The following is a 10,570-nucleotide window of genomic DNA, read 5'->3' on the forward strand; positions in this document are numbered from 1 at the left end:
AAAAAAGTTTACTCATGTATATCCGAATTTTGATCTTGAAATTTACAAAGAACAAAACAATAAATAACTTAACTTATAATAACTTACATAGTATAACTGACCATATTTTGGTACAGTTTTAGATAAATAACATTTAAATAAGTAAGAGTAGAATTCGAGTTTGCATATTTATTAGAATTTTATTAGTAATGTAAAAATTTTATTTTAATTCTTAATGCTTTTTTTTATTAAATTTGTACTACAAAATATGATTTTTTATAAGAAGCAAAAATGAACAAAAAATTAGATAACTTTTTAACCAATTTTGAAGTACTCAAATTTTGAAGATAATGTAATAATAGAATATTCAAATGTAATAATAAAATATTAATATAATAATTAAAAAAAATTTTATATTTTTGGTAATACTTTGAGAAGTGTAAAACACATACATCTTTAATAAAGGTATTTATTATTATAATATAAAAAACATAAACTAGAATAAGTGCTCGTACTTTTAACGATGCCGCATCTCAACATGACTGTATTTTAATTCATATCATACATCATTTACAAACAATGCATCATATTAAATGCCTTGAAAAGAAAACTATACGTATCGAATCAATATATGTGACGATGATGCATCTCATTGGCCATGTGTATAAAGAATACATTTGTATAAACTAACTGGACACTACGTGATACTGTAATGGTACCATTAAATTACAATGTTGATATATAACAAGTAACAATATATTTCCACAAGTTTCTGTATTTACATTCTGTTGCGTTCTCTTTGGAGTCGTTCACTATATGTTTTCGATACAATATTAAACGAGTCCATGTACCGATCCATACACATTGCTATGCATTTCTGTGAACATATCAAATTGAATTGGAAAATAGGATATAATTGATTCAATCGAGAACGGATTGCAATAAACAAAATTAATTCAAAAGAAATGATACATCACTTTTTCTTTTAAATAAATTTCAAAAATATTAAAGTCTAACTTTAGCTTTATACCTATTCAAAGAAAAATTATATTGATATAATAAACGATTTGAAGATATTTTTGTTTTACTAAGTTTATATTCTCTCTGAATCACATTATTGGATTAGTTTGATTTCTATAGGAAATCCTTTAGTTCAGTATAATCTCAAGGAATTTTAAGACGCGATAAATACAAAATCAATCTTCATTATCTCGCGGGAGTGACTTTTTAAGGTTAGATCTCGCGCAGGGAAAAGTACCTGTTCCGAGCTGTCCAACGAGGTACCCGGCTTGCTTATGCATTTTCTGAAGCATTTCTCTGTCATTTTCTGCAAATATGCATAAAAACTCATTACTTTCAGTCAGTCGAAGTGCGTTGTCTTAGAAAGAGTACGAAAGAAAAAGTTGTGTAACCTGGAGCAGTTCCTGTGCATTGGCGACCGCTATCTGTTGCTTCACTTGCTGCATCAGCTCATCCCGTTGCGAACCTGTCAAGCTTCCCGTCGACAACGCGTCCATTCTCGCAGTTCTCAGATTAAAATATTTGCAGCAATAGAACTGATAACAGTCCACCCACGGGTACCTACACGGGGGCTACGGATCCGCTGCACTGCCACGAACCTAACCTCACCTCGCCGGTCGCACAAACGAGACACGAGACCACGTGAAAGCAGCCAATCTCGTTCATACGCCATACGGTACGATCGCACAAGATTTTTTGGGAAGATAAAACATTTAAAAAAAAGTTAAGAAGAGGTAGATATAAAAAGTCTACAGTATTTTTCAGGAATTGTATTAATTTGTATAATCCATTGATTTTTTATTACATTTATTATAAATGTTTATAATCTGCCAATATTATTATAAATGTGAATGATTAATAACATCTCTCGCCCAATTACAAGACGCGACATCAGCTTTAAGCTTGATCACAATCGCCAACTTAAAAATTTCAAACTCTTTAATGCGCGCTTCAGTTTGATATATGTCGGCAGATATTTGAATATTATCTGTGATTAAAAAGTATTAAAAAACGTTTGAGAAAGAAAGAGAGAGAAAAAAATTTATTTATTAATTAATACAACAATATAAAAGAAGAGAGAAGAAACATGAGAAAAGCGAAAACCAGGCTGAGAACTGAAAAAGTAATGATAAAAAGTATTTGCAATTAATGTCGACACGTACTATAATTAAGTATATACATTATTTCTTACTTTTGCAGACGCGTAATAAATTGGAAAATCGAATTCGGACTTCAATGAAAGATCAAAGGGCAGAACAAATGATTCTTTCCAGATTACAACAAATAGTAGAGAAAACTCATGAGGAAAATCGTAATTCAAATAACTCAGGTGAGTTCGAGGAAGAATAAATTCCCAGACAGCATATACGTTATTAATCATAAATATTTATTACCCTGTGTTTTTTAGATATTAATAATAAAATATTATTATATAAAATCTTTAAAATTATTATGAATACCTGGGAAAAATTTTTTATATAAAAACATATATATACATATAAATATATATAATATATGAAACATGTCTATATTATATTATCTATGTATCTATACTAATTTCTTTTTTTTTTTGTAAAATTTGTTTGGTATAAAAAGATAATAGTCTGCATACTGAAAAGACAAAAACTATTTAAAAATATCATTTTCGCATTGCTTCTTTTACAAAAAGCTAGGTATAATAAAGAATAAAAAATTTATCCATAATATTCTATGACTCAAAAGTATATATGATTATATATAAGCAATTTTTCTCATTCTTTCTTAACTTTTTGTAAAAAGACTATGAAAAAATTATCTTTTTAATTAGTTTCTGTCTTTTCAGTATAACTATTATTTATTTGATATCAAACAGAAATTTTACAAAAAAAGAAACTAGTATAAACATATATGGACATATTTTATATATATTTATATGTTTTTATATAAGAAAATTCCAGGTATATTGTATTTTTGTAAATATTGAAAATTTTTATAAATGTGTCTAGGAAATTACTTTGTTTATACTTACACACACATATCCTAGTAGCAAAAAATTGGTGCAATATTGAAAAGTAATGTAAAGACAATATATCTAATATTGGTTCAGTATTGTAAAGTAGACGCTTCATCTTATTTAGCTAATTTGTCTAAGTAGCAATATTGGTTTAATATTGGTTCAGCATTGGGCCAATATTGAACCAATCGATTTTCATATTGGATATTAATTGCATTTTTATTTGGAGCCAATATTTTATAACCAATATTGGCTTTACATTTGGAAAACATTGGGAAAACATTGGCCAATGCATTCCCAATATAACTAACATTTAGCCAATATTACCCAATATATTAGCCAATATACTGCCAATGTATTTTGCTACTGAGCCATTTTGCATACATTAAAACCTAATTAAATTACATTAATTACATTTTAAATTACGTGCTGTTCCATACAGGAAATAAGAGACAATCATCCTCAGGTAGAAACGCCGTATTTTTTGATACAAACATTCACAATGAAGACATTGCACGCAATGACTACACGTGCTATCGTTGTAAACATTTTTTGGAAATAACATATAATTTGTCTAAGACATTCGGCAACGAAGCATCCAGCTTTCCATGCAAGAACGAGTTAAATTTTGTTCAGGCTATTGTGTGGTTGAAAGCCTCCATTGTGACCACCTCTCAAATTTCAATCGAACAATTGCAACAGCTGTTCAATATACTGTCGGTTACACGCAATGAACATCGTCGTGAAGACGAGCGTACTGATATTGAACAATTGAGATCTCCCGATGAAGAGCTAAGAAATGAAAGGACATCTCCTGTAAAAATTTTTCTTATACTTTTTAATATAATTTTTCAGAATTTTGTAGAATTTTTTGATTTTTTTATCTTTTGATTTTTTAAAGAAAATTTTTCAAATTTTTATAATTTTATTGATTTTAAATATGAAAAATTCTTTAAAAATATTGCGAACTGTTATGAAATTTTTTTTCTAGGGAGGCACGAAGTATAGTATCGCAGCATCAATCTCTTCAAATATTTCCAGTGTAGTGACCAGTACGCCTCAAAGAAAGCTCAATTGCTCATATGACAGATCTGAAGATGTATTAAATAAATTTGTAAATTCCATATCGATGAATGATGCGAATGAATCGGCCGTTGAGTCAAATTCGATACTTGAAGGTTCTAGCAACAACGCAGCGAGAAGAAAAGAAAAAGCATCCTATATAAGATATCCAGAAACGGATGTGGAGTCGAACATAAGTCAAAATCTCGAGTGTGCTATTAATACGTCTTACAGTATACTTGAACATCAAAGCTTTGATTACGAAAATGATATGGAATGTTTAACGCAGAGCACATCCAGCGCCGGTATCAAATACATAAACGAAGAAATAATAAAAAGTAAAAGTATCTTGAAAAAAAGCCATGCTGACATTTCGAGTAAAACTATTTTACCAGCGAAAAACCAATCTATTGACCTGTTTAATTCGAAACATAATTTTAATGGAGAATGCATCACTTCCATGAGAAGCCAAAATAATTTTATCGATGTGGTATCAGAATCCAACAGCAGTCCCAAAAATTTTATTATAACTCCAAGAAACATTTCTCAATCGACGAGTATTCTGGGTGACGAATTTTTACTCAATGACAGTCCCTGGCAGGCGAGCAATTATACCGCTACTGGAAATTTGATCGAAGACAGCGCGTACAGTACTTTACATCTAATCGATCGATTAAATTGCAATACTACAGTAAAAGCAGGATCCATCGCCGATAAATTAGATACCGAACATTATGAATTACAACCTTACAAAAAGAAGACAACTACAGATGAGAAACAGGAAATCTTTCGTTTGGCCAATGAGACGTTGCCATCCAATGGCAGTTCGAAAAGTTTTATCATAACTCAAGAAAATATATTGCAAATGTCACACGTTCATAATGATGAACATTCCAAATTTAAAATTATTAATTACGACTCACAGATAACCGATGTGTCGGAAATTTCCGAAAATGATGTTTCAATGACTATGGAGTTTATGAATTCGGAAGATGATGCTTACGAAGAGGCAGAGTTAAGTAAGTTAATATTTTTAAAAACTAAATTAATTAAAGTTAATGTAGTTTATAAAACTTTATTCACGTTAAAAATTGCACAGATATCTAAAACTAATTCGGTTAAGCGTTAAAATTAAATTAACTAAAGTTAAATTAAAAATTAATTTTGAAAAACATTATTTATATTAAATTAGAATGTTATAATTCTTTAAAATTAGATTACGCTAAATAATAAAATAATTACAATATTATATAATTAACTGGGTCAAAAATGATTAAACTTTATTTAATTTTTAAATTTGAACTAGTTACTACTCTACAATCCCCTAAAGAGAAAACAGTTACACGCGAGGAAACAACAGCGTGGAATTTGTCGAAGACAGAAAATGTAAATGGATACGAAATGGTTTCCACCGATTTGTTGTACTCTACTTTAAAATCGTTACATATCGATCGCGTAATTCTTGCGTCGATTAGAGTGATCGTCTTGACGCTCTGTCACAGGAGAACGGCGGAGGAATATTTGGCAAAAGAACGACAGAAGAATACGCGCAATCATTGGAAAGGTAGTTTGGAGGAGCAAGCTGTAAACGCGGTACTGAATATATCTGATATCCTTACAACAGAGAGAAAGCCCAATGTGTGCTTAAAAATAATCATGAGGGAGGTAATAAAAACTTTGAACGAAATGACGACGCAAAAACAATCATATAAAATACATTTTAGTCAGGTATATTATATTTTACGTTTTTTATATTTATAAAAATCAAGTTAAATAAATACAATAAATAACATCATGCATATGTACAATTTAGAAAAAATGTATCTACATGTATGAACAAAATACAAATGTATGTAATATTTTATATATTTTATACATGTATATATATCCGTTATTAGAAATGTTTTAAACCTATTTGGAAAAAAAAGTTCATACAAAATTAGCCATATATGGATTTTGTCAATATCTGATCATATTTTGCCAAATATATGGTCATATATGGTTATCATATATGAATATACATATATAATTAGATCTAAAATTACAGCACTTTTCATATATACTTGGATACGATTAGATACAAGGATAAATAAGATTTCAGGAAATTTGTGCAATGCGTATTGCGTAACCAATCAGAGGCGTAATTCGGTTACAGAGTTTGAAATTAAGGAATGGAAAAAATAAATGGTAAAGATTAACTAATCAGAACAATTCCATTTCGTCGTTTCATTGTTTTGATTATTTAACACCTACTATTTGCTTTTTCCGTTCTGTTATTTCGAACGCCATGTGACCGTACTCTAACAGGAGCACAACAGAATTATGTCTTTAATTATTAATTTATGCAGTACGCATTACTCAGAAAATATTAATTTATGTGACCTTTACCTTTAAATTATGATTGTAATATTTTGTATAATATTCCATAATTTGTGATTATCAATTTTTAATAAAAAAATTAATCAGATATGTATGTCGAAATTGAACTACAAATTATGGAAAATATATACACAATACACAAAAACATAATAAAAGCAAATACTGCACATGCAAAGTTTTACACATTTTTAAAAACAATGTATTTCGTGAAATATGTATTTTAATATCTTAATTATATTTCAAATAATGAAGTAAGGTATCTAATACAATTTTTTATGATCAGAAATAGACACCATATCTAAGCATATAAAAAACTAAAAGTTTTACGTATTTGATAAAATTGTATACAGTAACATAAATAATCGTATATAATTATATATAATACCATCATATATAACCATACATAATCATACGTAATACCATATAAAACCATATATAACTATATATAACTTTATCTTTTTCTACGTAAACAGACGTGGACTATTTTTTCCGGGTAGAGTAGAATATACAACTTTCTAATACAGTTACATAATAAAACATTCTTTTTTTCTAGACTTCCATGTGGATACATCGCGTACGCGTGATCCTGGAATTTTGCAATTCGTTGCCGGTATGCGTTAAAGTAATTGATTACTTGATAACGAAATTAAAATCACTTCGGTCCGTGCTGACTAACGTAGGAAAAACTCTGAAGAAGATCTTCGTCGTGATAAATCAATTGCATCTTGTGTTTTACGCGTTAAACATCACTCTACGAAAATATCGTATAATTATGTCATGTGATCAAAGATCTCAATCTGCGGAAAAAATGATACCTCACGTTGTAGATTTTTGGAAAATACGTTACATTGAAAAGGAGCTTGAACATGCAGATATAGATTTGGATGTCGCAAAGAAGCGCTGGTTAAATATTTTGGAAAACAGTGCGGTGATTTTCGCAGAGCATTTCGTGCAATTTGCCGAGAAGTCGCTTTCGCTAATCCATGTACTAATTTCGTAATCTAGCACAGGAATAACACAATAATATATAACATAATATTGTTAACAATCAAAGTATACAAATTGGCGTGATAGAGTTATGTTTAAAGTTATCGTATATTTTTTCTTTTCACGTTATTTTTAGAAATAAATGTGAAAGAAAAATGTTTATATTTTATTCGAGTTTTATCATTAAAAAAACTATTATATGCGCTATCATGTAACTTTAAAAATATTAACAGCTACAGAAAATAATATTAAAATAAAAGTTAAAGTCTTGTTTCGATTCGAAACAGATTCACTCGACGAGTTAAAATCCTTGTCTTCTGATAGATCTTTCATTAAGTTTTCAGTAGACCAGCCACATAAAGATCGCGAGTCTTGAGGTATTAGATCGATAGCGGCGTTAATTAAAGTCTGTAGTGGACATATATCTGTACAGTTCGACAGCGACAGAACGATCATCATGTCGTCAATACCTGCATAATAATTAATCTGAAATTATTTCAGATTAATTCAGTATTGTTTGATGTTATTGGTGACAGCTGGAGCATTCTTAAATAACAATAATACATATCGAATCGAGTTGTAAAAAGTAATGTAAAATTTAAAACTTTTTAACTTTAAACAATAAATAGAATAAGCAAGCAAACGTTACCTTTATTCCATAAATATTCGTATCATTATCAAAGTATAATTCGAATATCAATGCAGTCGCCTCGTTGGGAATGTGAGGCGACCATAGATCAAGATTCTTCAGAATCCCGACAATGTTTCTCATATCTCCGCTGTACAACATCATTTTTCGTTCCTTCGGTATATCACCTATTGCATATTTTATAGAATTACCAATAATCTCTCCTAAAAGAGTTCCACCATTCAACTGTCTTTGCAGAGAAGTTATCGAAAGTAGATCGTACTCCAACAAAGTGACGTTGTACATTGTACCATCGGGAAAGACGTCAGTTGCCCAATGGGGCAATATATTATTTCGATCCGCCTAGTCATTTTTATGGTCACGTACAAAACTATTATACTGATAGAATATATATAATGATAAATTCTAATTTATGAAAATATAAAGCAGTTTCTGGTGAACATCTTTTCTCGAAATTTTTATAAATTTACAATTTTTCAGAATTTTTAAGTTTTAAAATTTTTTAGAATTTCTGTATACTTCTATAACTTTTCAGAAGATTTTTTAGATATGTTGAGAGAAACAGCCTTTTCGAAATTTTTTATTGTTAATTTTGCGGACTTACCAGTGTTTCTAATGTAGCATACAAGAGAGCTACATCCGATGGAGTGCTGATATTTCTTTCGGTATATTTAGAAAGATAATCGAACAAAGGTTGATACTGTGCTAGTAGCTTCCGCATTTCGGTTGTTTGTAATATCTGGTTCATTTGTGAAATAAAATTTGGACACAGAGAACCCAGCATCAGTGTGTCCTCTTTCATTCTTAGATATTCTGCAAGAATTTATCGATGCTGCTCATGGAAATATACTGTTTTACATTTAGATTAGACTTATTATATGTCATGTCCAGTTTTATAAAAAAAAAATCTTATAAAATATAATTTATATGAGAATAATACAAAATTGTATAATAAAAAATTATTTAAATAATTTTTTACAAATTACATGTATATCCCAGATTTATTTTGGAAAATTGTCGTATGGAGATAAAAAAGAGATATTTCTATTCATTTACCAACCATTTGGTATTGGTAGCCACTTGAGGCTTTCAATCCATATTTGATTTGCCGCAGGAGGCCATAACCCGGAATTAACAAGTTGGGCCGATAAGATCGACAAAGTATGTTCCGTCGTACGTGTCTTTATAATGTCGGGCGTATATGTGTCGCCCAAAAATTTATCGTAGACATTACGCAAATACACTCCGAGGTTGTACATATTGAGTTCTGCATCCTGCTCAATCGAGAAACATGATATATATAATTTATTTTTATCAAAGAATTGTATTAATATTACACGTACCACCGGCATATTTATTGCGGCTGAAATAAAGGATTCATATGATAAAGTTTCCGGGATGCTGGTCTCGTTAAATTCCACGTCGGTTTCCCATGGCGCGTACAATTTATGCGCGAATAGCTGTAATCATATTAATTAGTATTATAAATTATATTTATTATATATTAATTCACTTTTAAAATAAGAGGTACTTACAACATGAACTAACTTTAAATTTGGCACCGCTGTACTGGAAAGTATACAGGTGCATAATGCGAGCATAATGCAAACAAAATGTATCTTGGCCATTTTTACGTACCTTTTCTTCGGAAAACTGGGATTGCTACACTGCTTCAACAACAAATATGAATATAAGTAACAGGTGTAAGGAAAAGACAGGTAAAGGGCTAAATCGTTTGTCAATAGTAATGTATGTATAACGTCGGATAGTTTTGCAAATGTGATCGAAGAAATACAATACAATTGAAAAGCGAACAAAGAAAATTGTCATAAGTAATGATTTAAAAAGATTAAAGATAAGAATAATTTCTTTTAAATCTCTGTAATTAACCTCGTATTTATTAGTTCATTCACAATTTAAATAATATCTTTTCACATGTTCATTTCTCGACTCTTGTTTCGTCTCCCCAGACTGAAAACTGAACAAACACTGAGCGGTACAAATACTATATTATTATGCCTTACCTCTCGATTTTACTGGTTATCTTACTATACTACCTGATTTACGTTTGTACGATGATAACAATCAGTGACTTGATTGAAGAGATGTTAGTCAAATATATATTCGGGAATTTTTTAAACAGACATAAAACCTTGTCTGAACCTTGTCTATATATGTGAATACCAGATTTGGATACGGAATTAAAATTAAAAACAGTTGTGATTAATTTATGTTAAATAATTTTAAATAATTATGAAGCAAATATATAGTATCCTTATTCAATATAGGTCACAATAAATATTTAAATGTTTTCAAAAAGATACAAAATCAAGTAATAAAATGTATATTTATAATAATAATAAAATTGAAAAGCGATTATGTAACTGCAAATACTAAAATTTATAGTTGCATAACTATATTATATAATATATTTTATCACTGTTGTCGAGAATATTTCTGCGAAATGAGAATTTGTTGAAATATTAACAGGTTTGATAAAA

At 29.5% G+C, this 10,570-nt stretch overlaps 4 protein-coding genes across 9 annotated transcripts; 2 read left to right on the forward strand and 2 right to left on the reverse strand.

The window, feature by feature from the left end:
• Window positions 1–432: 432 nt before the first annotated feature.
• Window positions 433–1,630, reverse strand: LOC105840402 (mitochondrial import inner membrane translocase subunit Tim13-B). The gene is made up of 3 exons (XM_012687319.3): window positions 1,392–1,630; window positions 1,238–1,306; window positions 433–856 (listed from the first exon to the last, which is right to left on the reverse strand). The coding sequence occupies exons 1-3, from the start codon at window positions 1,494–1,496 to the stop codon at window positions 758–760; spliced, it is 273 nt and encodes a 90-aa protein (XP_012542773.1). The 5' UTR covers window positions 1,497–1,630; the 3' UTR covers window positions 433–757.
• Window positions 1,587–5,818, forward strand: LOC105840401. Of its 3 annotated transcripts, none has more exons than XM_036290437.1 (5): window positions 1,587–1,675; window positions 2,200–2,329; window positions 3,435–3,808; window positions 3,984–5,073; window positions 5,361–5,818. In XM_036290437.1, the coding sequence occupies exons 2-5, from the start codon at window positions 2,236–2,238 to the stop codon at window positions 5,813–5,815; spliced, it is 2,013 nt and encodes a 670-aa protein (XP_036146330.1). In that variant the 5' UTR covers window positions 1,587–1,675; window positions 2,200–2,235; the 3' UTR covers window positions 5,816–5,818. The 3 variants fall into 3 exon arrangements, with proteins under 3 accessions (XP_036146330.1, XP_028045482.2, XP_036146329.1); XM_028189681.2 differs by lacking the exon at window positions 1,587–1,675 and adding an exon at window positions 1,718–2,122; XM_036290436.1 differs by lacking the exon at window positions 1,587–1,675 and having other exon boundaries at window positions 2,136–2,329.
• Window positions 5,819–6,658: 840 nt separating this feature from the next.
• On the forward strand, window positions 6,659–7,470 carry LOC105840405. The gene has a single exon (XM_012687324.3). The coding sequence runs from the start codon at window positions 6,993–6,995 to the stop codon at window positions 7,431–7,433; it is 441 nt and encodes a 146-aa protein (XP_012542778.1). The 5' UTR covers window positions 6,659–6,992; the 3' UTR covers window positions 7,434–7,470.
• A 118-nt stretch (window positions 7,471–7,588) lies between these two features.
• On the reverse strand, window positions 7,589–10,280 carry LOC105840403 (venom acid phosphatase Acph-1). 4 transcript variants are annotated; one of them, XM_036290440.1, is made up of 7 exons: window positions 10,094–10,280; window positions 9,605–9,736; window positions 9,413–9,529; window positions 9,130–9,343; window positions 8,674–8,882; window positions 8,070–8,411; window positions 7,589–7,906 (listed from the first exon to the last, which is right to left on the reverse strand). In XM_036290440.1, exons 2-7 carry the CDS (start codon window positions 9,695–9,697, stop codon window positions 7,628–7,630), a joined length of 1,254 nt encoding a protein of 417 aa, XP_036146333.1. In that variant the 5' UTR covers window positions 9,698–9,736; window positions 10,094–10,280; the 3' UTR covers window positions 7,589–7,627. The 4 variants fall into 4 exon arrangements, with proteins under 4 accessions (XP_036146333.1, XP_012542775.1, XP_012542774.1 ...); XM_012687321.3 differs by lacking the exon at window positions 10,094–10,280 and adding an exon at window positions 9,960–10,084 and having other exon boundaries at window positions 9,605–9,739; XM_012687320.3 differs by lacking the exon at window positions 10,094–10,280 and adding an exon at window positions 9,960–10,083.
• Window positions 10,281–10,570: the final 290 nt, after the last annotated feature.

The sequence above is a fragment of the Monomorium pharaonis genome, chromosome 8 (assembly GCF_013373865.1).
Source record: "Monomorium pharaonis isolate MP-MQ-018 chromosome 8, ASM1337386v2, whole genome shotgun sequence".
NCBI lineage: Eukaryota > Metazoa > Arthropoda > Insecta > Hymenoptera > Formicidae > Monomorium > Monomorium pharaonis.